General features: G+C 42.0%; 1 protein-coding gene across 4 annotated transcripts in view; it reads left to right on the forward strand.

Moving 5' to 3' along the window:
- The window catches only part of TMEM117 (transmembrane protein 117), a 636,987-nt gene that overhangs the window by 357,334 nt on the left and 252,480 nt on the right, over positions 1–27,173 (forward strand). For all 4 annotated transcript variants that reach the window (XM_029616183.1, XM_029616185.1, XM_029616186.1 and 1 more), the window contains exon 4: positions 6,541–6,640. In XM_029616183.1, coding sequence (XP_029472043.1) covers positions 6,541–6,640 — 100 coding nt within the window. The remainder of the gene's footprint in view (positions 1–6,540; positions 6,641–27,173) is intronic.

Below are 27,173 nucleotides of genomic sequence, written 5' to 3' on the forward strand. Positions count from 1 at the left end.
AATATGATCTGACATCCTGAGTTTAGCAACATTTTTTACTCTTAGTACTATTATTATTTCTTGTTGAGGGATTTTCATAACCAGCCATAATAACAGGATCAGTTTCTATACTCTTATCCAGCGCTTCTCAACCGGTGTGTCGCGACACACTAGTGTGTCGCCAAACACCGCCAGGTGTGTCGCGTCTCCCGGTGTCCCACTACCCCGTTCTACTTTCCTTTTGCCTTTTTCCAGCACACGCGGGCCAATTGGAAGCCTTTGTTCTTCCTACCCCCATTACACAATGGGAAGCCTCCTTCATTCTGCCTGCTCCCGCGCAGGCCAATCGGAAGCCTCCTCCCTACCAGTGGGAGTAGGAAGAAGGGAGGAAGCCTTTGATTGGCCGGTGAGGCAGGCAGGGAGGAATTTTGAACTCTGACGAAGCAAGATCGCGCAGTGAAGAGGAAACCCGACCCCCGACGAAGCAAAGCCGCCATGGGAGCCCATTCCCATGGCGGCGAAGAGGAGACCTGACCCCGACAAAGCAAGGCCGCCACAGCCTGTGGCGGCGAAGAGGAAACCCGACCGAGGCCACCACGGGAGCCCATTCCCGCGGTGGCGAAAAAAGAAGGCCCGCCGGAGTAAAGCCGCGGCAGAACTGGAGCCCATCCCTGCAGCGAAGGAAGAAGAAGTTTTTGGTGAGAGCGGGTGCGTCTGTGTGCGTGGATGAGTGCCTGGGTGAGAGCGGGTGCGTCTGTGTGCGTGAATGAGTGCCTGGGTGAGAGCGGGTGCGTCTGTGTGCGTGAATGAGTGCCTGGGTGAGAGCGGGTGCGTCTGTGTGCGTGGATGAGTGCCTGGGTGAGAGCGGGTGCGTCTGTGTGAGTGGATGAGTGCCTGGGTGAGAGCGGGTGCGTCTGTGTGCGTGAATGAGTGCCTGGGTGAGAGCTGGTGCGTCTGTGTGCGTGAATGAGTGCCTGGGTGAGAGCGGGTGCGTCTGTGTGCGTGGATGAGTGCCTGGGTGAGAGCGGGTGCGTCTGTGTGCGTGAATGAGTGCCTGGGTGAGAGCGGGTGCGTCTGTGTGCGTGGATGAGTGCCTGGGTGAGAGCGGGTGCGTCTGTGTGCGTGGATGAGTGCCTGGGTGAGAGCGGGTGCGTCTGTGTGCGTGGATGAGTGCCTGGGTGAGAGCGGGTGCGTCTGTGTGCGTGAATGAGTGCCTGGGTGAGAGCGGGTGCGTCTGTGTGCGTGGATGAGTGCCTGGGTGAGAGCGGGTGCGTCTGTGTGCGTGGATGAGTGCCTGGGTGAGAGCGGGTGCGTCTGTGTGCGTGAATGAGTGCCTGGGTGAGAGCGGGTGCGTCTGTGTGTGTGAATGAGTGCCTGGGTGAGAGCGGGTGCGTCTGTGTGTGTGGATGAGTGCCTGGGTGAGAGCTGGTGTGTCTGTGTGTGAATGGGTGCCTGGTTGAGAGCTGGTGTGAATGGAAGCCTGGGTGAGAACTGGTGTGAATGGGTGCCTGGGTGAGAGCTGGGGTGTCTGTGTGTGAATGAGTGCCTGGGTGAGAGCTGGGGTGTCTGTGTGTGAATGGGTGCCTGGGTGAGAGCTGGGGTGTCTGTGTGTGAATGGGTGCTTGGGTGAGAGCTGGTGTGTGTGGGTGTGAATGGGTGCTTGGGTGAGAGCTGGTGTGTGTGGGTGTGAATGGAAGCCTGGGTGAGAGCTGGTGTGGGTGTGAGCGCATTTGTGTGTGATTGAGAGCTTGTATATAAGAGACCATGAGTGTGATTGAGAGAGAGACTGGTCAGGGAGGTGAGAGAGACCGAGACTGTTCGTGGGGTCTAATTGGATTTATGTGTGTGTGAGTGACTGGTTGTGGGCGCTAAGGAAGAGGACTGTGAGGACAGAGCTTCAGCAGCCCTTGCTGCTTCCTGTGAGTGCTATTGGCCTGGAAGGGAAAGGAGTAGGAGAGTTGCTGGAGAGGGTAAGAAAAGGTGGCTTTTTAAATTTATTTTTCTTGATTGCCATTTTAATTATTGGGTATTATGCGATGTCTGCTGTTTTGAAATATTTTATTGATATTTGGACATGTTTTAATAATTTTTATGAGTTTTTAATTGTTGGATATTCTGTTCAGCAGCTGTTTTGTAACATTTTTAGTAAAGCTTTACAATTATTTCTGTGTGGGGCGCTATAGCAGCTTGGCTTATTCTGTTTTCCCAATAGGAAATGTATTAGTGTTTAGGGCCTGGTTTAATAGTTGTATTCCTTAGATAGGGTTGTTACTGTTGTGTGTGTTCCATAATACAGGTGTATCTTTGTGCGGGTTAGTTTGTGTGCATTATTGCAGATCCTGGGACTATGTTAGGTGCTATATTTCTCTTTCCATTTCTCTAGGTTTGCACTGCATGCAGAGTGGCTTTTTTGGTTTTCCATTCCAGTTTCTGTCTCCATATTTATAATGTGTGGTCTTTCTGTACTTGGTGAAGGTCAGTTCTGGGTGTGTGACAGAGGTGAGATATTTTACTAGCATGTAGGCTTTTGTATCAATCTTATTTGTTGTGTTTTCTCAATAGGATATGCATTAGTGGTAAATTACTGTCTTTTCATAAGAAGGGCTATTGTGCCTGGTAGTAAAGGGAGTTTGTTTTGCTTTACTGAGATGTCATCAGAACCAGAATATCTTTTTTTGTATGGCGAGTTGTACAGGGTAATGCCCTAGATCTGCTCTGCACTCATTGCGGGGGGTTGAGGGGATTCCTGTGGATGCAGAGTGCATGTTTACATTTAGCCCCGTGACGGTCACATGCTCAGTGTGTCACGCATGTGAGAACCATCTGTGAGGTGTGTCCCGGCCAAAAAAAGGTTGAGAACCACTGCTCTTATCCATACAAATTATCCAAAGAGCAGCAGATCTTTCTGGATTAGCCTTCACTTTAGCCTTGAATAAAGCATGCGCTCCCATCCAGGTTTATAGTTTTGCATGTAATTACCATATATCAACTGTAGGGCTGGGTTGATGGCCCTGGCAGAGTGGAGGATTTATATTTTCAAGGGAACCTGAAGATGACTGAGACGGTAGAAGCTCATGGGGACAATGTAAAGCACAAAGAAAGATAAGAGGGAAGAAATATAAGCAAATAAATATAGAATATGATGGCAGATAATGGTAAGGCAAATTTAATCTGCCTGGTTTCCTTCCTTTTGTAGTGCCAGAGGTTATAATTGATCTTTGATTTTCCCTTCACTTTTTTTTCCTATGAAAGATCCTCTGTGCTTATCCCATTTTTTTAAATTCTGTTATTGTATTTGCCTTCACTCCTTCCCCTGAGAGAGCCATTTCATTCATCTCACCACCCTGTTTGGGAACACATTTTTTTCCTAAAGGATAAAAGAATTTCCGACCGTATCTTTTCTAGGCACCACTTCATGTTCAGCTCGACATGTGAGGCACCCACAAAATTGGTTCAGACTTTTTCCATGAAAAGCATGTGGATGTTTTAGAGGCGATCTTTAAGAGAAGGTGAAATATAACTCCGTTGGCTGCATGATTTAAAAAAAAAAAAAAAGAAAAAAAAAAGAAAAAACATGAAAATGTGCATAATCTACCCAATTTAAAAGGACCATGGCTATGGGTAACCAATCAGGCTTGCAGCATAGTTACCCCCCTATTCCTGCATCTTGTGTCTGAAGCATTGCATAAAAAGAGGGTAGGGTGACTTGGAGAGCAAAGATCTAGAATTCAGGCCACTTTATGAGGTATGTGAGCCTTGTGATTGTCCAGGAGGAGCCATGATGCTGAGATGAAAGTGGGGTGAATGAGGTGTTATGACATCACTCAGCTGCTCTGAAAACTGCCCAAGCCTTCACTAAAATCAAAGGAAACCGATGCCCAGAGGCAAATACTTCTTTGGCACACCCTCCCCCTCCCCCAATATATAATTTTTAAATGTCCTAAACATCTATAAAATATTTTAAAACAGCAGACACATCATATAACACCCAATAATTAAAACTAAAAAGGATTTTAAAAATCTCCCACTCTCCATATCTGTCATCCTAAGATTGTTATAGACGGGGGCCACGTATGCACGCACACACACACACACACACACAAAATATGCTCCTTCTCTCTCATACACACACATATATGCTTGGTGAGAGACAGAGGGAGCATGTGTTTGTGAGAGAGAGACACACACACACACAATCACACATTTTCTCTGTACCTCTCTCATACACAGACATTCTTCCTCCATCTCTCACACACATGCAAATGCATCAACATGCATTTGCATGTGATTAGCACTATTAGTTTCGCCCAGAGGGGTTGGCCGAGCGTTTTGGATGCGCTGGTCTCCTTATAGCATCAGGGGCTTTGGACGCGCACTCAACCACGGGTTAAGCAGTACGCTCGGCTGAGCGCACTGTTCTACATCGGCCCTATACTGTGGTTTAAAAAAGATTTGCACAGGTTCCCAGAGGAAAAGGTCCCTAAACATTTAGCTATGTAAACTAGGGAAAGCCATCATTATCCCTGGGAGTGAGTAATAGGAAATAGATCTACTTAATAGGACTGTCAGAGAAAGGATACTGGGCTCGATGGCCCTTGGTCTGACCCAGCATGGCAATTCTTAAGTTTTTTTTGTTTTTATATCAATCAACTACCTCACATTCACTGAGTCCAACTGTAAGCTCGCATATACTGCATGAACCAGTTAATCCCCATGCCTTGTAAATTCTTATTTTTTGTATTTATTTGATTTATATTCTGCTTTTCAGACACTTCAAAGCGGATTACATTCAGGTATTGTAGTAATTCCCTATCCCCAGGGGGTTTGCAATAGGGATGTGCAGAGCAAAATTTTATGTTCATATTTTTTATGTCCGAAAGGGGGTCCCACTTGCGGCCAATATGGACATAAAAAAAATCCAATGAGTAGGGTATATGTACATATGTGCAAAAAAAAAAATTAAACCCCCTCACCCTCCTTAATCCCCCCCCCAGACTTACCACAACTCCCTGGTGATCGAGCGAGGAGTGAGGACGTCATTTCTGCAATCCTTGGCGAGAAGCATGTGACGTCGGTGGCACGTCGAGTGACGCGGCGTCACGTGATTCCCGGCTCGTTCGCGCCGGACGGCTCGTTCGGCCCAAAAAGAACTTTTGGCCAGCTTGGGGGGGCCTCCTGACCCCCTCAAGCTGGCCAAAAGTTCTTTTTGGGCCGAACGAGCCGTCCGGCGCGAACTTGCCGGGAATCACGTGACGTCGGCGTCACGTGATTCCCGGCTTGTTCGCGCCGAACGAGCCGTCCGGCGCGAACTTGCCGGGAATCACGTGACGTTGTGCCCCCTTTCCTACCCCAGGTTGACACCTTTCCCTCCCGCCTGTTTCTTTCAAAATTGTCTCCCGCTTTATGCTTGCCTGGATCACTGTGTTCTGCAGCCTCGTCCTCGTCCAGCATTACTTAGGTAATAACACTGGAAGCACACTTTTCACTAAAGAGTATGTTTCTAGCGTTATTACTTAAGTAATACTGGAAGCGGTAGGGACCACAGAACACAGCGATCCCAGCACGGACAAGACAGGGGGCAACTTTGAACAGAATGGGTGGGTGGAAGGGTATGAACCTGGGTTGGGGGGGGGGTTTGGCTGAGGGAGGAGGCAGACTGGGCAAGTTCCATATTTTATAGCTGATAGGGAGGGGGGAGTCTCCGGACGGTGGCTATCTTCTTTCTTAAGTTTAAATTATTTTTTTTTAGGTGCCAGCTTTCCAGGAGAGCAGAAGGGGAGGGGGGTTTGAGACGGGGATGAGGAGGACATCAGGCCGAGAGTCCTGCGATTTGGTCTTTTTTTTTTTTTCTTAAGGTGCGGTACTTACCCATTTATCTCTGAAGATGTCCGGGTATGTAGCTAGTTATCTGACCACACCCATTTTATATCCAGCTGGATTGTGGCTGGATAAGTAGTTATCCAGCTATAATTTAGACGGATAAGTGTCTGAAATTGCCAAATTAGCCATTTAGACGGATAATTTTTCTCCATAGATACAAAATGGGAGAAAACCTTTGGTAAAAAGCCTCCTAAGTTTGTACCTGAGGCAATGCAGAGTGAAGTGACTTGCCCAAGGTCACAAAGAACAGCAGTGCGATTTGCACCCTGGTTCGCAGCCTGCTGCTCTAACCATTAACTCCTCCACTTACGGCATTTCCCAAACATGGTTGCTCTAAGAGGTCCAAAGGATTAATGACTTGGCAATAACATTTTTTATTTAACAGGTTTTCACTGCTTGTTGTATATACCTTTGAAATATTGCACAATGCATATTGGTTTTATTTCAGCCATGCACAACTTTTTGGTTACATATAACATTGCATTCCCTAGTGTCAAAGTGTAATTAGAATAATCTGGTATAAACTGAATGCTGTAGATAGATTCATATTCTGATTAGTATTCTGTAATCTTTAAGTCTCAATTGTGTTTAAGGAAGAAATACCACTGTTTATATTGCAGCATGCTGGAGTATATTTTATAGAATTAAATGAATGCATAAGACATTGCATTTTTTCCACAGCACATACATTATCTCAGCGTACATGGGCATCAGGAATGAGAGCTTTATGAAGGTAGCAGCAGTGGGAACATGGATGGGAGACTTTGTCACTGCATGGATGGTAAGAAATTAAAGAATCTTCACAGCTCCACTTCATAACTGGATCATATAATTCCAGTATCCAAAATGTAATCATTTTTTTTTCAACTGAATTGACTTAATTCTTTCTTTATGGAATTCTGTAAACTGAAGTTTGAAATATACCTGCTTATGAAAATTGTATTTTTGTGTGCTAAAGTTATTGACAGGTTACACCACAGCGGTCAGCCCTCTGCCCACCCCCTGTGTACCCTGCATTGTGTTCTGAAACGGCACCCCCTCTTCTAATTTACCCAGCCTGGCATCACGTTTCTGACTGACTGAAGAACCACAATTTAGGCATCTGTTGGTACTTTGGCTTAAAAAAAAGCACATTAAATTGTGTTTCTGCATGTGTAGGATTGGATACTGTAAAGTAGGGGAACACGTGGAGGCAACATTAGCTTTTAAAAATTATGGTTTGAAAAAAAAAATACATTTACACTTTATATTACCAAGTCTGCAAGTTATCCTGTGATATGATTAATTCCTCTGGCTCACAAACGAAATATACCAGACTCCAATCCAGAATAATATTGCTTTATTAATCAAGCAAAATCACAGGGAGAAAACTACTTCAAAGCACGTCCTCTCTAGCATTCTGGCTTTCATTGGAATCAGCAGTCTTAAAAATATTTTTTAGATAAAAAGCTCTATGCCAGGTTTCATTTTTACTCAAAATTCCCTCAAGACTTAAATTTGGGTTATTAATCCAAGTTATGCAACACGTATATCTACCTAGCATATCTATTAAAGATAAGAGGGATTACACATTCTTGTTTAATCTGTGAGATCTTGTTTAATCTGCTAAGAGCCTGTTAGTCTAGGCTCCTGAAAACATACTGAACTGGTACTCTTGTGGTGACTCAGAAATATTGATCTGCTATAGTAAGCAAAATTGAACTGAAAGCTACAATCATAGGGCCTCTACACCTGTCTGAAAATACAGTACAATTGTGCACTTTGGAATGATAGACAAATTATCTTGGAGCATTTGCATGTAGTAATTTGAACACAGAATGGTTGCATTAAAACTTTATGCTTTTATAGACTAAAGATACTTCAATATTTTATTTTCCCATTTGGAGAGCTTTGCTTTTCCTAATAAATCCATTTTACTATGCCGACAGGCATTGCACTATTTTTAAAGACATCTTTACCTGGAGCACTTTTCGCAGCCTTCTGTTCCACTTAGGGATCTGATCCTTTGAGACCTCAAAACCTAAATAAAGCTCAAACCTACCAGCACTTAGGTGGGAGAACTTCCAGGTACCCTCTGTGCCTCAGTAGGGGGTAACCTCACCCTTCTGAGTCAGTTGTGGTATTGTGATATAGGCAGAATATAAGTGAAGGTAACATCGTTTGGACACATGAGTTAGCTGAGATTTATTTATTTAAAATACGGTACTTCTTCCCTGCACCTTCCAAAGTTTGGGGCGGTGTGTAACAACATGCATAATATAAAAATGGAACATGAAAGAAGAAAACCACAAATAAATATGCAATTATACAAGATGCTGCAGGAAGACAAAAACAAAACAAACCATGGGCTCAGGGAAGACTAATTTTAGGCAGATGATTTGAATGCTTCCTTGAATAAGAGCATCTTTAAAACCTTTTTAAATGCTTTTGGATCTTTTAAGTTACATATGGTTGCTGGCAGAGTGTTCCACACCACAGAGCCTGTGGTGGAGAAGATCTCTTTTGTGTTTCATTCAGAGGTGCGGCTTTCATGGAGGGGAATTCTAAGAGACCTTGGTTAGAGGAACGGAGAATATGGAGTATATAAAGTAGAATGAATCCATGTTGATTATTCAGAAGATTGTGAATAATAATTGCCAAGTTATAGCTAATATGGGAGTGCATTGGAAGCCAGTGTGAATATTGGAGTGATATGCTCTCATAAGCAAGGTGCCGTTAATACTTGGGCAGCTGCATTCTGAATGATTTGAAGCAGTTTTAGTATACTTGATGGTAGTCTGGTGTAAAGGGAGTTGAAATAGTCTAGTCCAGTAAGTATTAGTGATGGAACGACCATATGGAAATCATTAGGATCGATTAGAGGCTTTAGATGGTGTACTAAGCATAACTTTACAAATGAACTTTGTACTACAAATTTAACATGAGTTTATATGTATAGTGCTGGATCTAGGAATACCCCAAGGTTTTGAACTTTGATGGAAATTTGAATCTTGAGGTCATCAAAATGAATAACAGCGGTAGCGAAGCAAGATGGCTGCTCAAGCTTAAACTGAAGTGCTGGCTGCCCTTTGTGTTTCATTTTGCTTATTGAATATGGCTCCTAAGAGAAAAGGAAAAGTGAGGACTTTCCCTGCCAAGTCTACTCATCTTTCAGGCCAGCAATCTACCATCTCCTTCATGTTTGCCATGCCTGGTTGTTCCAAGGAGGTCTCCATTGTAGTCATCACTGGGGGAGCAGTGCTTTGGCTAGAGGAGGAGGCTTCCCTCAGCCCAAGGGAGCAAAGTCTACTGCCGGTTCAGAAGATCAACACTTCCGAGGAAGTGGTGCTGGTGCTGGAGGATGACGAGTTTCCAGTGCTAGTGCGGGAGGGAGCTGAGGAAGTCCCTGTGCTCCTGCACCTTACCAGCTTGGTTGGGTTGGATCCCACCAGTCTGTAGGCAGATCATAACGGAGAGGTGGCTACTTCTTCTTGTTTGAAATTTCCTCAAATTCGTGTTTCTTCCTCATTGACTGCCTCTAGATTCTCTGCTGATTTTGTGCCAGATGAGTTTGTAACCAAGCTGAAAACCCCCCCCCCCCCAAAAGCCTGTGGTAGTAACTCTTGACTCTGTTTGGGAAGTTTTGGAGCAATTTGCTAAAATTCTAACTGTTCCACTTCTAAGATGAATTCTGTTCTATCTAAAGTGGATACTTAAGCATCGAATCATGAGTCTAGACTAGGTTGCAAATTGAGTCATCATCAAGATATGTGGAAAAAATTCAAGCTTTCAAGCCACTATGATTCAGGAGTGAGTTTTTATGTCTTGCCGTGTAAAGTTTTTGGAAAACTCCTCACATAGGTTGAACTTACGGTTCTTGAATTTTCCTAAACTCATAGGAGTGCTTCCTTTGATGACCTTGAAAAGATATTTCCTGGAGGTTTTGAAGTTCCCTCAGGATAAGCTTCCATCAATAAATAAAAATTCCTTTCTTTCTGCTTTATCTCACTGCCCTGGTTCTGGGGCGTGTGGTCAGGGAGGCTCACCTAATTTGATTGAATTTTTGAAAGTCGTCAACTATAGATATTGACTGTACCACTCTTGTAGTCTCTTTTGTAGCTGATGTTGATATTCACTCTGTGATGCTCTCATAGTTTCGGAATCTGGATTCTGTATTTCTTGGTAAAAAGATTAGAATTTTTCCTAACATCTGCAGAGTTACTCGAGAGAAGGAGGGGGTTCCTGGTTCTAAGGAAAGAAACTTTGGAAATTGGGGCAACTTTATCCTTATGTTATCTCTGTAAATGTTTTGTTAAGTTTCGCTCTGATTTTTATGTTTTTTTTTTCTATGGGACAGCTTAAATCTTTTGTGAAAACCGAGAAACTTTTCACATCATCTCCTGTCCCTTCAGAGTCTTAATAATCCTGCATAAAATATTTTTGGGGCATGTATCTCTAGTTAATGCTTTGCTTCCATGTAATTTCCTTTTTTCTCCCTATTATTCTCTCTGCTCCCCATTGCTTTGTTTTTCTTTAAAATGGTTGGGGCTTATTAATATTGACATTTTTAAAAAGATATTTGCATAATGGATATTTTCTTTGTATTTGGATCTCGCTGTTTCTCTACAAAGCTTTTGTTCTTTGTTCATTAATAATGTTCTAAATAAAAGGTTAAAAAAAAAGAATAGAGGAAATATTGTCATGTGGGAAAGAGGATATTATTATGATTTTTGATTTGTCAATATTAAGAGAAAGTTTATTATGATACAACCATCTCTATGTAGTAAGACAAAGGGATAGAAATTACACAGAGGGAGGATAAATTTCAAACAACTATGCGTGGAGGCATATACACTTGTATATGGCTGTGCACATATTTGCTATAGTATTTTATAATGCATACATATGATATGTATATGTTTTATAAAATAGGCTTAATTGTATCACACAGCATACGTGCATATATAGGTTTACATGTGTGTGTATGCAGTGCATTGAAATCATGTATATCAATGGATTGAATATACCCACTTTACCCACCTATTTTAAATGTATACATGCATATATTTTACACTTGAAAGCAAACTAGAAGTTACTCATGTAAGTCCTGAATTACACATCACAAGTCGGCAGATTTTAAGACATGCACACATCAAGGAAATTAACCAGTTCTGAGTCTTCCTCCCTGGAGTTTTAAATCGTGACCCCTGGTTCTGCTGATTTTTTTGCAACGGAAAAGGTTTGTCGTTGTCTTTGGATTATTAAAACCTTTCAAGTATCTGAAAGTCTGTATCATATCACCCCTGTGCCTCCTTTCCTCCAGGGAGTACATATTTAGATTCTTCAATCTCTCCTCATAAGTCATTTGATGAAGACCCTCCACCTTTTTGGTCGTCCTTCTCTGGACCGCTTCCATCCTGTCTCTGTCCCTTCAGAGATACAGTCTCCAGAACTGAACACAGTACTCCAGGTAAGGCCTCACCAAGGACCTGTACAAGGGGATAATCACTTCCCTTTTCTTACTCAATATTCCTCTCTCTATGCAGCCCAGCATTCTTCTGGCTTTAGCTATTGCCTTGTCACATTGTTTCGCCGACTTCAGATCATTAGACACTATCACCCCAAGGTCTCTCTCCTGCCCCGTGCACATCAGCCCTTCTGCCCTCATTGAATACAGTTCTTTCGGATTTCCACTCCCCATATGCATGACTCTGCACTTCTTGGCATTGAATCTCAGCTGCCATATCTTCAACCACTCTTCCAGTTTCCTTAAATCCCGTCTCATTCTCTCCACTTCTTCCAGCATGTCAACTCTGTTGCAGATCTTAGTGTCATCCGCAAAAAGACAAACTTTACCTTCTATCCCATCCGCAATGTCGCTCACAAAGATATTGAACAGGACGGGTCCCAACACCGACCCTTGCGGCACTCCGCTCAACACCGCTCTCTCTTCAGAATAAGTTCCATTTACCATCACACATTGTCTTCTGTCCATCAACCAGTTTGCAATCTAGGCCACCACCTTGGCACTCACTCCTAAGCTTCTTATTTTATTCACCAGTCTCCTGTGCGGAACTGTATCAAAAGCTTTGCTGAAGTCCAAGTAGATGACATTCAATGTTCTTCCTTGATCCAATTCCTTGGTTACCCAGTCAAAAATGTCTATCAGATTTGTCTGACAGGATCTTCCCCTGGTGAATGCATGCTGCCTCTGGTCCAGCAATTCTTCCGACTGTAGATAGTTCACTGGAGACCTGTAGATAGTTCTGGAGCCCTTCTTTTAACAGTGGCTCCATTACTTTTCCCACCACCGAGATGAGGCTAACCGGTCTGTAGTTACCAGCCTCTTCTCTGTTTCTTCTCTTGTGAAGCGGGATCACCACCACTCTTCTCCAATCACTCAGCACCGCTCCCGTTTCTAGGGCTCTATTGAACAGGTCACACAGTGGACCTGCCAGCACATCTCTGAGTTCCCTCAGTATCCTGGGATGAACCTCATCAGGCCCCATGGCTTTGTCCACTTTCAGTTTCCCCAGCTCTTCCCATACATTCTCTACTGTAAATGGAGTTACATCTACTCCATTCCCCTCTAGTTTCTTGTTAACTAGAGTCGGTCCTTCTCCAGGGTCTTCTTTAGTGAACACAGAACTGAAGTATTCGTTTAATATTTCTGCCATTTTTTCATCTCTCTCCACACATTGATCCTTTTCACCTTTCAATTTCACTATACCACTTTGAACTTTTCTCCTTTCACTGATGTATCTGAAAAATGTTTTGTCACCTCTACCTCTTTGGCAATCCTTTCTTCCACTTGACTTTTTGCCGTCTTGATTACTTTCTTTGTCTCCTTCAGTTCTACCAGATATTCTTCTTTGTGCTCCTCTCTTTTGGATCCTTTATATTTCTTGAATGCTGTTCTTTTAGCCTTTATTTTTTCAGCCACCTTCTTGGAGAACCAGATAGGTTTTATTTTTATTTTTCTTTTCTTTTCTAACATATAGATTAGTTGCCTTGGTAATTGCTCCTTTTAGTTTGATCCACTGTTGTTCCACATCTCTCTCATTCTCCCAGCCAATTAGTTCTTCCTCCAGGTACTTCCCCATTTCATCAAAGTCCATGTTTTTCAACTGCAAAACTCGGGTCCATGTACTTCTTTTCTGTATCCTTTTTGTGATACTAAACCATACCAATGGATGATCACTGGTGCTGAGGTGGGTGCCCACCTGGACATCAGAGACATTATCTCCATTAGTGAGCACTAAATCGAGTATAGCTCCCTCTCTTGTGGGTTCCATTACCATTTGTTTGAACAAAGCTCCTTGCAGAGCATCCACTATTTCTCTACTATTGGTGGTTTCTGCAGATGGGATTCTCCAGTCTACATATGGCAAATTAAAGTCTCCAACAATCACCACTTCTCTCTTCTTTCCCATCTTTTGGATGTCTTCAACCAGATCTCTGTCAAGCTCTTGTTTTGGTTTGGAGGCCTGTAAACCACTCCAATAAAATGGATGTCCCATCTTTTTTTAGGTTGGCCCATAGTGCTTCTTCATTGCCCCATCTTCCTTGCAGCTCAGATGCTTGGATATTGTTTCTGATATAAAGAGCCACTCCTCCCCCTTTCCTATGCTCTCTGTCCTTCCTTAACAAGTTATAGCTCGGTATTGCTGTATCCCAATCGTGAGATTCCGTGAACCACGTCTCCGTGACAGCAACAATGTCCAAGTCCGCCTCCACCATTAGGGCTTGCAGATCTGGGATTTTATTGCCCAGACTACGAGCATTTGTACACAGAGCTTTCCAGCTTTCCTCGTTCAGGTTACTGCTGTACCTGGACTCCTTTGTGACTTTACTTGAGTTTTGTTATCCACTTCTCCCTTCCCTTTGCAATTGTGCAAGGGAAAAGATTAGTGCCTTTGATGTCAGATTCATCCAGCACAATGAGCTTTTTCCTTTGGTTACTGATCTGGAATTCTTGTATGCATTGGGTTTCTTCTTTCTTTTCAGATAACACTTCAATCTTTTTCTCAAGAACTTCGTCAGTATTTAATACAGAGAAGGCTTTTTGTACTTGTTGCACTTGATACAGTGTGTGTCTCTCCATCAGAGGTTCAATTCTACCAGAGCCATCTGTAATCTTGTTGTTTATTGAGTTCCTTAATGCCCTGTGTGAATGGGGGGTAGACTTGTGGGTTGCACAGCTAGTCAAGAACAGGTGCTGTGGATCACAGGTCTTATCCTGCCTGAGCCCACTGTAAATCTCTCTATCCTTGACTTTTGGTTTTTCTGTGGTAATGGGGAATTAATTCCTGAATATTGTAAATGAGCTTCTTCAATGAGCTTCTTCAATGAACTTCTTCATTGAAGCTCATTGAGCTTTAACTTCAGCCAGCTCCTTTTTCGAGGAAGAGTGTCCTGAACAAATGGGGCAAGCCCTACGTTTCCAGGTGATTTCCCTCAGAATAAAGGCTCCACAATAGTTACATTGGATAGTCCTCATTTTGGTAATTTGATGGTTAACACTTAAAGAAATACCAATTTACTAATTTATCTTGTTGCCAATTATGAATTTAGGCAGACTATATCAGAAAACCCAGGGGTAGGGTGGGAGGGAGTCAGTTAACCCTTGGTCACAGATGTTCTCAGGATTCTGTATCTGCAATTGAGTTTAATAAGACCCTCCCCCTGATTGGCTTACTAAATTTAACTAAGTTAAACCTTTACTTAGCTGGACACAAGAACTTTTAGTGCTCCCTGGCTTCACACTGTGCACTGTCCACAATGGATCTCCTGCTTCTCAAAGTTTACCTCCCCGAGCTCTGAGACAGCCACACCCAATCCAGGTAGAACAGGACATTTCTAGAAGTTTGTTTATCCTTTTTTGTAAATTTTTTACTCAGCTCTTTATACCCAATATTAATATTTAAACAGAGATTATTAGTTCCAGCTAACTCCAAATAAGAGAGAGATTTTATCAGATTAAAAGCTGGAGTGTTTTTTTTTGTTTGTTTTTAAATCTTAACTCTATAGCAGAGCAACCAAACAGCAAATTAATATACTAGAATAATATCTGACTATAATGAATGAAATCCTCTTCCTCCAGGGAAGTCTCCTCACAAATTGGAGGGTGAAGAAGTAGACTCTATCCATTCTGATTTCCTTCCAGACATTTCCCACTGATCCAGCTCTCTGATCTCTCTATCTCTGTTGCCTTCTTCATCTTTGTGGTCATGATTTTGTGTTTCCCTGTGGTCAGGAAATAAGGAAGATGCCAAAGGGATTCCACCTGATCCCCTTCCAGACTTGCCACAGCATATCTTTCCCCCAGAACATTTCTGTTACTTCAGGATCTTGATAAGCTGATGAAAACTCTATCTCATTAGCGTTAGGAAAAAAAAGGATCCAAGAACAGACATCTTTGAGCTCCTTCAGTTCCTTGAACCCCTTGCAAATTCTGCAGTTATCCCACTTCACTCACTTCTACAGGATCTGCAGATGAGATGTGACAGATGTGTATATCATGTCTTCTGGTAGCCTGGAGTTTAGACTTCTCTGGGTTTTAGGTTGTCCAATTGTTGCACCAGTCCATGATGGTAGAATCAGTGTTGAATCATACCAAGTACACTTGTGATCACTCCAACACACCCCGAATAAGGATCCAAAGGCATTGGATTTATAATGGGAAGAAGGTCTTCAAGGTTCTATGCTCAGTGCTGGGATTACAGGCCATTAACTCTGCATAGTGTAGTATTTGCATGGATGTGTCCAGAAGCTAAAACCCTTGCCAGAATTATCAGACTGAGCAGGCAGACTTCATTTGAGCAGTGGAAGCTAGAGAGGAATGTGAGAAGCACCTTATCCTTCCCTTTATAAAGCTTTCGCTACTGTGGCCAGGTCTTTGACTGCTCCTATAGGGTCCAGAAGGCTCACATGGTTATAGGTGAGCAGCCTCTAAGACGATGTGCATGATCAACTTGCTGATGTGACCTGAACAGGTGACAACCTGTTCATTGACAAAATTCAAGACACAATAGATCTGATTAAGGAGCATCAATCAATATTACAATCATTAGCTGCGGTGGGGGACCAAACGCCTCCTGTCTGATGCCCACACTTCTTTACAAATGCCCGGTCTTCCAAAGAATTTTTGTATGCACTTTTTAGCATCATCATCATTAGCAGGTGTTCTCTCAACATCTTCAGATGAAAAGGAATAAGCCTAAGGCTCAACAGTAGACATTGGGCATCAGTTTTTGATGACTCTACCTCCTTCAAAATGGGTAAGGGTTCAGTCCTACTTCCTAGAATGGCTCCATATCACCAAGGACGTCTGGTTCCTGAGAATTGTGGAGTATGGCTACCACTTATTCTTCTCTCACTCTCTTCCAACCCAAAGGATTTCAGTCTTCAGTTCAGACCCTTCTCAATCAACTCAGTTGCAGCTGGAGGTGGAGTCACTTCTTCAGCAGAGGTGGTCAAACTTGTCCCTTCCCTGAACAGGGACAAGGGATTCTATGTCTATTATTTCATACTTCCCAAGAAGTAAGGGCAAGAAAGGCCTATTCAGGACATGCAAAGACTAAATAAATTGCAGGCTTGGGAGAGATTCAAGATGACCTTTCACCAGAATTCTTCCTTTTATTCACCCAAGGAATTGGATTTGTGATCTGGAACTGAAAAACACTTATGCACATATTCCCATTCATCCCACCCTTTGGAATTTCCTCAGGTTAGTGATGAAGGATATGCACTACCAATACAAGGTGCTTCCTTTGGCCTCTCTGCAACCCTAAGGGTGTTCACTAAGAGGTGAATTTTAAAAGCTGGACATGCGCCAAAATCGGGAATTGTGCATGCATGTAGGACATGCACGTATTGTCCCCCCCCCCCCATTTTTAAAGGCCACCTATGTGCATGCATATCTCCCAATATGCGAATATCTCATGTTGAATGAAAAAGGGTGTGGTTTGGGTGTGGTGTGGGAGGGGCATTGGCATTCAAGGGGGGCAAGAGATGTGTACACAAGTACCAACATGCCTGGACATGAATCCAGGTCCAGTGCCGCATATGTTTACTTCTTCTATGGAGGAGAGGTGTAAGTTAAAAGAAAAATACAGGCATCCCTGAGGGGTTTAAGGGCTCTGGAGTAAATGGCTAAAGAACTAGGGGGGTTGGAAGACCTAGTTCTAGATTGAGCAAACTGGTGGACAAACTGGTGAAACTGGTCATGGCATGGATACATGCCTGTTAAAAAAAAAATGTCCCCACTTGCATGGCTCAAATCTGTCTTTATGTGACTGTATGATCCCACTTGCAAAATTGAGTGCACACATACGTGCGCTTAGGCTTTTTTATAACATGCGTATATGTTATAAAATTGCTGCCCCTTTGAAAGTTATCGTCCGTATGTTTTGCAGTAACAGCAGCATAGCTTCATCAAAAAGGAGTCTGCATAATCCCACACCTGGGCAATTGGTGGTGGCCCATCTCTGTCAGACGTTCTGTGGTCCCTTGAGAATTCCATTCCAGTCCCTGGGCTTCCTGGTGAACTTTATCAAGTTAGACCTGGTTCTATCTCAAATAATTCAGTTCAGATTAGTCTGAATAGATTCACTTCAGGAAAAGAGTTTCTTCTTTTTGAAAGGGCCACATTGCTGGTGGGCCTAATAAGGGCCTTAGTTCAGTAGGACTGAGTGTCATCAAGATCAATCCTGGTCCTTCTTGGCCACAAGGCAGCTGCGGTACATGTGGTGATTTTGACTGATTTGCACATGTAGGATCTTCAGTGGGGTCTTCAAAGCCAATGGTATTCACTCTATCAATTTTATCCCACCAAATATCTGTGACCTCTGGAATGAGAGCATCCCTTCATTGGTGAAGGAAGCTGGAAATTCTACAGGTGAGTCTCTCACTACTTGTCCCTCTGCATCAAGTGGTTCTTTCTGTCAACATCTCCACCAAGGATCATAGTCCCCAACAGAGAATCATTCACTGTGTTCTGAGGACTTTCTCTCACTTCCTCTTGGGGAAGAAAAATATAATCCAGATAGAACTTATACCTTTTGTCAGGAGGCCATTCAAATCCGGTTATATGCAGGATCTCACTACTGGTACAAATTTAGAGACAGGGAGTGAAACATAAACAAATTTCAAAATAAAAAGAACACTAAATCTACAGTGAAATATTATAATGGTGTCAACAAGCCAGATGGTATGAAGTTAGAAACTGTCCACCACCCAGACTGATCTATCAATCAACTTAAAGTAAATACAATTTTCTTGTTTCACTTCCTGTCTTTTTATATTTGTACTGATGAGAAGAATCAGTCTCTGTTTTATCTCCGGATCTCACAACCCACATCTCCAGGCAGCTAATTTTCTGGGAATCAGAATTTGTTGGTGGACCACTTCAGCATAGTGTTGCTTCCTTACAAGTGATTTTTCAACCAAAAAATAGCAGATGACTTGTTCAGTCATTGGGGGAAGCCATTGATTGTCCTATTCACCTCAGAAGACAATAGAAAGCTAGAAAAGTTCTGTTCTGTGCATCTGAGCAAATACAGATCAGCTTCTGATGATTTAGTGCTAGACTGGACTGACAATTCCTCTCAGTGCCAGGTTAATCCATAAGATCATTCAGGATATGTCAAGGATAATCCTTGTAGCATAAATTTCACCATGACAAGTAGAGTATCTCGTCCATCTATCAGATCAGTCTACAGTTCTTTTGAAAAACTCTCCAACTTTTATCACTGAGGAAGACTACAGTCTATGCCATCCAAACCTACCATCACTCACGGCATGGATGTTAAGTCCAGTAGTCACCTCCTTACACCTTCCAAAGGAGGTGGAGGACATACTGATTTTTGGCTACAAATTCTTGAACCAGACGTTCCTACAGATTCAAGTGGAAGAGGTTCTCGAATTGATATGGGTCCTGCCATCTGGATCCCTTTTCTTGTGGCCCAAGAGATTTGCTTCAGTGTCTATTAGTTCTCTCATCCTTAGGCCTCAGCACCTCTTCAGTTAAAATTCATATTGGCACCATTGCAGCATATCACCAGCAGGTGAAAGGAATTGTGATCTCTCACCATCCTTTGGTATCCATGTTTATGAAGGGACTGTGGCATTCCAAACTTCTGCTCAATAAACATCTCTGTAGCTCTAGCTCAACTCATCAAATCTCCTTTCAAATCTCTCAAGTTCACTGGAATTGAAGTTTCTTACCTGGAAAGTGTTGTTTCATGTGGCCATCATTTTGGAAAAAAGAGTAAGTGAACTACAAGCTCTGCACTTTTTTTCACAATAGGATCATTCTATGGACCCATTCCAATTTATTTCCGAATGTACTGTTTGTGTTCAGTATTAGTTAAGCTATTGTCCACTCCTTGGACTGTAAGAGAGTTTTGACATATTACTTAAAGATGACTCATCTGCACCATCGCAATTTTCAACTGTTTGTGACCTTTGATCCCAATGATTGGGAGGGGGCATATCCCAAACTCTGTCCAATCAGGGCTGGCTTTAGGGTAGACAGAACTAGGCAGTTGCCCTGGATGCCATGGAATAAGGGACATACCTGCAATACCGGCATCACCAATTGGGTTATGCTGGATCTGCCACATGCCAACTGGCAAAAGGAGTGACAATTAATAGCACATAAGTTTCCTCTGCTGAGCAGGGCCAGTTTTGCAACATGAGCCACACGATCCAATAATCTTGTAATTCATACCATGAGCCTGGTCCTGCGTGTCAGAGAAAGCTGAGGCATTAAAGTACTGCTCCTCCTGCCAGGCAGTAGTGGGCTCAAGGAAGAGTGTGAGATATGACCATTGGGAGGAGAGAAGACCTACAATTTACTCACTTTTTTTCCTTTTAACATTTAGGGTTTGAGGCAGGGAGAGGGAGATCTACATGGAGTGATAATGGTGATCAGGGGAGGAGCACATGGAGAATATGCATGGGGTGGTGGAAAAGTCAGAGATAGGACGACCTGTGTGAGTTGTGGGAGTATTTGTGGGGATCAGAGGGAGGGAGAGCTACATGGGTGATGGTGGGGAACAGGGTGACCAATTTGGGGTGATGGTGGGGGCACAGGAAGGAGACTTACATAGGATTGCATAGGGGGAAGTGGAGACTGTAGATGAATGGGGGTAGGGAGAGGGAAAGAGAACTTGGGATGAGGGCATGAAGCAGGAGAGAGTAGGATCCAGGATGGGAAGGGAGAAGGGGAGAGAATAGCTAGAACGAGGGAGAGAACAGGATCAAAGGGGGAGGAATGTCTGGAGGGGATGCGGCTGTCATTGTCAATTTTTGCTCAATGAGCCATTTATCCTAGAGTCAGCTCTGTATCTAGTTGACTAGTGGACTGTATCATGCAGCACTGACTGGCTTGTGAAGTGTAAAATGTGTCAAGGTTCATCAAGTGAGAGCCATGGCAACTTCAATGGCTCATTCAGGGCCACTTCTACAGAAGAGATGTACAAAGCTGTTACATGGATGGCTGTTTGGACATCAAATCCATAGTAGACAGCAACTTTAGACAAGCAGTTCTGTGCAGTTTGTTCACCCAATAGTCCACTCTTAACTGATGGGGCCAGGTTGTCTTAAAGTAAATGCTTCCTCAGCTTGGAACTCCCTATGCCTAATGGCTAATTCATGCTTGCTTGTCGATGGAGAAAGCAAGTTTCTTTACCTGTAAACCATGTTCTCTGTAGACAACAGGATGAATTAACTATTCTTAACATCAGCCTACATCCGTGGAGTGTCGACTGGGTCGCTAAAGCTTAAGCTGTGAAAGAGGCTTTGAAGGCTTACAAGGCAGCATGTTTTCATGGTAACTCTTGTGCATGCCCAGTAAAATCTTTACTGAGCTCTGAGAGCTGGGTCTATGTTGGCACTGTAGGATGACGTCACCCTTTGCATAATGGCTAATTCATTCTGCTGTCTAGGGAGACCCCTGTGAAAAGGTAAGCATACTTGCTGTTTCAGTATCACAGCCAAAACATACGTGACAAACACAATTTTTTTTTTTTTAAATCACTTGGTGTTATGGTTTATCAAAATAGATTTTGTTCTAAAGAGTAATATCAAATTGTGACAAATGGAAAGGTGCTAGAATGAGTCCATAAAACAAATTTAGCTAAAGAGCACATGAAAGAAAGCAAAGAATTAATTGATTCTTTGCTATCTGATTTCACAGTACTCTGGTCAGTGATATGGAAAAATGTTTGCCCCAAAAGTAAGAATGTAGAGCTCGGGATGGACTGCTTTGCTTTGTGGTGCAGAGGTCCAAGCTTGGATCCCTTGTTTGAGGTCAGCTGGATCTGGGCACATCACAGAGAAGATGCTGTCAAGCCTGTGGAGGAAGGAAAGGTAGCTTTCGCTACTGTGGAAGATCTACCAGAAAACAGCCATACTTGAAGATACATGTCTAAAGAGGCACCCCTCCAGTCCTTGGGACCAGCAAGGATTGTTTGCACTGCATGGGTAGACATTTCCAGGGAGGCCTGGGAGTGACTCAGACTGCTGAAGACATAAGGGTGAAAAATAAAATAAAACAATGCAAATTATTGTCTTTGGAGATTCTTCATAAAATTACACTTTTTTGTTTAAAGTAGGGATTTTGCAAGAAGTTATTCATACAAAGTAACTTTTGTCATATCCTTTATTGTATTTTTTTAGAAATACCTTGAATTTCATATGTAAAAGCAATATAGGATGCATCTTATGGAAACACTAATATCTCTGAGGTGTTCACCTATAAGTGTTTATATTGGAATATAAAATGATTTAGAGAAATACACAGAGAGCTGGTTATATAGTAATATCCAATATGAGAATAGTGGATAAACTCTTTCCATGTATATTTGTGACTAAAACATAATTAGTCTTTGCTCATCCAGCTCCTTGTGTATTGACACTTTAACCATGCAAATTCCCTGGAGCTCTCAAGGTAATTAGTGGCCAAGGCTTTGATTTATGACCTTGTCATGGAATACAAAATTTATCCTGTAGTATGTAAATGTGTTCTCACATTTGGTAGCTTGTTTTAGAAACAGAAATAAAGAAAAGTATTAGAATTTTTCCTACAGTGCACAAGAATATCCCAGGACAACTGGAATATGAGTAGGTTTCCTGATTACAAACTTGCATATATAATGGGGCAGATTTTTAAAATTATGCGCGGAGGATACATTTGTGCACGCTACCCGGCCGCTTAAATGTACACCTGATTTTATAACAAGTGCGCTGCCATGCGCATGTTATAAAATCCAGGTTCGGCGCATGCAAGGGGGTGCACACATGTGCACCTTGCACGCGCCGGGCCCTAGGGGAGGCCTGATGGCTTTCCCTGTTCTCTCCTGTTCTCTTAGAGGGAACTTTTTTTTGTTCCCCCCCACCTTTCCCCACCTTTCCCTCCCTTCCCCTATCTAACCCACCCCCCAGCCCTATCTAAATCCCCCTCCCTACCTTATTTTGTTGAGTTACGCCTGCCGGCTGTCTGCTTGCTTGCTCCTGTTCCAAAAGCATCTACCGGAAGTGTGGCTACGTCCAGGTATTTAAAGGCCTACCAGTCAGTCAATTGCTCCCGATCCTTTTAGATGATGGAATACCACTCCACCGCCAAATTGAGTCCAGCTGGATGCACTGTTTTTAATCTGAAAGTCCATTGTTGTTCTCTAAGGTTCAAAATGAATTGCGGATCTCCCCCCCCCCCCCTGGCTATTAGTATGTATTGTGTCAATCACCCGCCACTGCAGATCCAGAAATGAATGAGGTATTCCAAACAGTGTAATATGATTGGTGCTTGTACCTTCGCTGTATTTAAACAATTCTTATGTTCAATGAGTCTTGTGCGAATAGGCCTCTTAGTACTTCTGATATAATATTTGTCACAAGGACATTTGATAAGGTAAATAACATGTGTGGTATTACAATCTGAGTATGTATGAGCCCTATGTTCAGTACCAAAATGATCTTGCCAAATTGGACCAGGTATGGTGAATTTGCATATTGTGCAATTATTGCAGGGCCAGTGTCCCAAAGGGCGATCATTACTAATAGTTTTGTCAGTTGGGAGAAAAGAGTGTACCACCATGTCTTGCAGATTTTACCTTTGCTATATGCAATAAGGGGTGGACTCACAAACACTGGATGAATTTTCAAGATTGACCAATGTTGTTTTAAAATAAATGCTATTTGCTTTGATTTGGTGGAATATCGGAGTGTGCATACCAATGAGGTGACTGATGTATTATTTTTATTGTTGTCTAACAATAGCCATTGTCTCTTAGCATGCTTCGCCCTTTTGTAGGCTTGTTTTATAATTTTAAAGGGTAACCCCGCTGAAGTAGTCTATGAAACAATTGTTGTGCTTGTATTTCAAAGTCCATTTTTTCTGTGCATAAGCGTCATAATCTCAAAAATTGTCCTATAGATAAGCTCCTTTTAAGGTGATATGGGTGGTAACTCGAAAAATCCAGCAATACATTCCTATCGGTTGGTTTACAAAAGAGATTAGTAGTTAGATGGTTACCTTGCTTGATAAGTATATCAAGGAAATTCATATTTGTAAAATGATGTTGTATAGAGAAATACAAAGTAGCTTTTTCCAACCTTGTTATTTCAAGTAGAATACATAAGGGTGATTTTTATTGATGCAAAAGAAAAGATAAAGAAAAAGATTAATTTTAAATGGCTGATGATTACAAAACATTGGCATAGTTATTGAATGTGTCTTGTACACAATATGACATATGTCCTATTATGATGGTCATACCTTACAAAATATAAGATATAAATATTGGTAAGTTATTTCTCAGTTTTGTGATTTCTATATGTAACTTCCACCAACTTGAATTTTTCCAGCTACACGTAACTTGTGGTACACTACACCACATACATGTATGCAAGCCAGTGTGAATACATACAATGCATTGAAACCACATATTTTAATGTACTGAAAGCACGTACTTTACCCACCTGATTTAAAAATATATGTATATATATTTTACATATGAAAATGAAGTAGAACTTACTTGAATAAGTTGGGATTTACACACATAAATCAGTGTATTTTAAACCACACGCATGTAAGTGAAATTACCAGTTTAACTAATTGGTCCACCGGTTTGACCAGGAGGGTCTCTATGACCCTCCTAGTTCTTCAGTCCAAACTCTCCCAATTTCACCATCTCCCACCCAGTACTACATAATAAACATATTTAATATCACTTATGCTGTACAATTAACAGCTGCATAAATACATAAGTTGGCAAATGTATGCATGTGTCTTTTAAAAAATCAACTCAGGTGCACAACTGTTGCCCCTAGACTGCCCCTTTTTTATGCCCATATATGTGCATGTGAAAGTGACAATATGGAGGTATTTTTGGCTTTTATAAAATACAGAATAAACGAGTACAGGCAACTGATGCATGTATATGCACATTTTTATGCTTGTAACATTTTGAAAATTCACCTTTAAATATTTTTTTCTTCTGTAAAGTACTTCTTCTAATCCTCAATTGAAGTAAAGAATAAAATTTTGGGAACAATCAAACTCTGAATTATTCCAGCATCATTAGAAGTAACTTTTACCTGTTCCCACCAATAGGGCCTTAAAGTACAAGCTTCCCTCCTATGAAAAGAAATAATTAATTTTTCTCATGCAAATATACCTCATACATATTCATTGTGGGTATCCTGAAAACCAAACTGGTTTGAGGCATTCCAGGAGCAGAGTTGCCTACACCTGATCTAAACACTCCAGCACTTCACCTTGATCCCCCACCAGCTCCCCCAGACATCCCACCCAAAAACTACTGACATGAGACAAGTGTGATTTCAATTGTGCAAGTCAATTAGCAAAGTAAAAGCATACAGACATGTTCGGTAATGTATGCACGTATACTGCCTAGAAAATAGCAATTTATGAGCATACTTCGAAACCCTGACCCCGGAACGCCCCTAAAGCACCACTGTTTTTCCTCTGTTCACATTCACATTTGATACTGCAAGTACACGCATATTCTCAAGGTTTATAAACCAGCACATATGTGATGTTTATAAAACGGGCACAACCTGAAATTCCTTATTTATAATCCCTTTGTATTTCTTTGAGTTTTTAAATTCTATTTATTGTCTATTTTTGTTCATTTTATTATTGTTCCATATTATTTTTATAATGGTGTTTTTAATGTTATTAATTTTATTTACTTTTTCTTCTTTCTTTTCTCATTATTTATGAGGATGTCATGATATTGTATGTTATAATTTTAATCTATTGCCCAAGTTTCTATTCTGTTAGTTTTGTATATGTGCATCACTTTGATTTACAATTGTATGATAATGCGATTAATCAAGTAAATTAATAACATAAAATTACCTCCTAATCAATGTATATTGTCAAATCATACACCCTGCTAAACTCTAACCAAATTGCAAAGAACAGATATTGGCGCCTCCCTCAGTTTCATTCATACATCTCTATTTAATTTGTATGCACTCTTGAAAAGTGATACCGCTGATATTAATAAGATTTACTCAACTTATGTCTACACATACTGTATGAAAACATCTCCTGATGTTTCCTGAATACTATAATTAAACTTGGTGATAAGGAATGAGTTCACTGAATAAGCCTGCATTTAGCAGAAACTTCAATTCTGTAGTATCAGCATCTCTTATAGAAGTAGCTGCTCTAAATTGACATCTTGTCAAATTTTCATTTTGTGAAAGAAATTATTTGTACACCTCACTGCTTTGGCACTATCAAGAGAGGAACAGTTTTTATGACAGGGTAGGCTCATTTCCCGAAATTTACCATAACAAAGCTGTACAAAGATTTGTTCTCAGACAGTGTACCCAACACAATGTTTTCATTCCACTCTATTTATACTTGTGCCTATATTTCATGACAGGGCAATCTTGGAGAAATAATTGGGGGCAGCGCAGAGGAAACACCTCCCTGGCTGTTGCACCTTCTAGATGCTGTTCTATCGCCGTGGGAAAGACCCAGTATTCTCAGCCCAGCATCTCAGCTGAGGGGAGAAAAGGCAGCACTGTCTAGTGCGCAGCTGCCAGTATGCAGCTAAAGCTGTGCGCCAAAGAGGTGTGCCTTCAGTGAAATGTTCAGAAGGGATAGGGAAATATCCACAGTACCTGAATGTAATTCGCTTAGAAGTGCCACAAAGTGAAATATAAAATAAATATCAGTGAGGGGAGCTACTGGTCTATGAGTACAGTAACTTCCTTGCATTGACTTTCCTGAGCTTCCGTCAATTGGTTCTTATGAGGAAGAAGAGAAAGGGATCCATTAGGTCCTACACACATCCAGGTCTGAGGCCCCTCTCTCCAGGGGTTGACAATCAATATCCCATCTAATGTTGGTGTACATTTGGGGGTCTGATAAGTTAAGTGTTTCTATCACCACTTGAGATGGAACTGTTATCTCCATGAGCCCCCAATTCTCATGTTCCTCTCAACATTGGCACAGAGCAGTTTGCAAAGTTTGAGGGGCTGTTGTCCTTAACCCAAGATGTGATAGGTCAAAATCATGGTGATGGGCAGACTGTTGCACAAGTAGAATCAGCAAGTCCAGGAACATTTATGAAGAAGCTGTAGTACAAAGTGCTGCTGGCTCTACCATATGCTCTTTGATGGAGAAATCATCATCTATTACATTGGAAACCCTATAGCCTGCCATTAAGGGGTTAGAACAATCTGTTACTGGGAGAGTTGATAATGTTCTGTCGGCCTTTGGGGAACTGTAGACACAGGGGAATTCCCAGCAACAATCATCAGCAGAGCATTCCACAATGGTGGTGTAGGGCCCGATGCAGATAGATGAGGAGGAGCTGTAGATGAACAGACTGGGAGAAGTAGTACTCACTCTCTGTAGCTGATAGGTGGTGTTCCAGCAGGTAGACGAATTGATAGCAGGCACCAGAATAGACACATAGGCCCTCGAGGAGCAAGTACCTGGATTCAGGATAGGCACCTGGAAATAAGGAAAGGGTCCCCAAGGAGCGGGTACCCAAGGAGCTTCCAGCAGCAGCAGAAGCGGCAGAGCAGCTTCAGACCGGAACAAATCCAATCCGTTGCTAACTCTGCGAGAGTCAGCAAATGGGCAAGTCTTAAGGAACCAAGCCAAAAAAAAAAAAGACTTTGAGAATATATCCAACCATCACATCCATCACAATTGTTCAACCACCATGTTAGTTGTACAAAATGGAGAAGCTCTGGCCAGATGAATCTCTTGGCAACTCAACATGAAATTACAATGTCCTAAATGTTTCATCACAAGTAATGTTTCACAAAAGTTCCTTAAA

This window comes from Rhinatrema bivittatum, chromosome 9 (assembly GCF_901001135.1).
Source record: "Rhinatrema bivittatum chromosome 9, aRhiBiv1.1, whole genome shotgun sequence".
NCBI lineage: Eukaryota > Metazoa > Chordata > Amphibia > Gymnophiona > Rhinatrematidae > Rhinatrema > Rhinatrema bivittatum.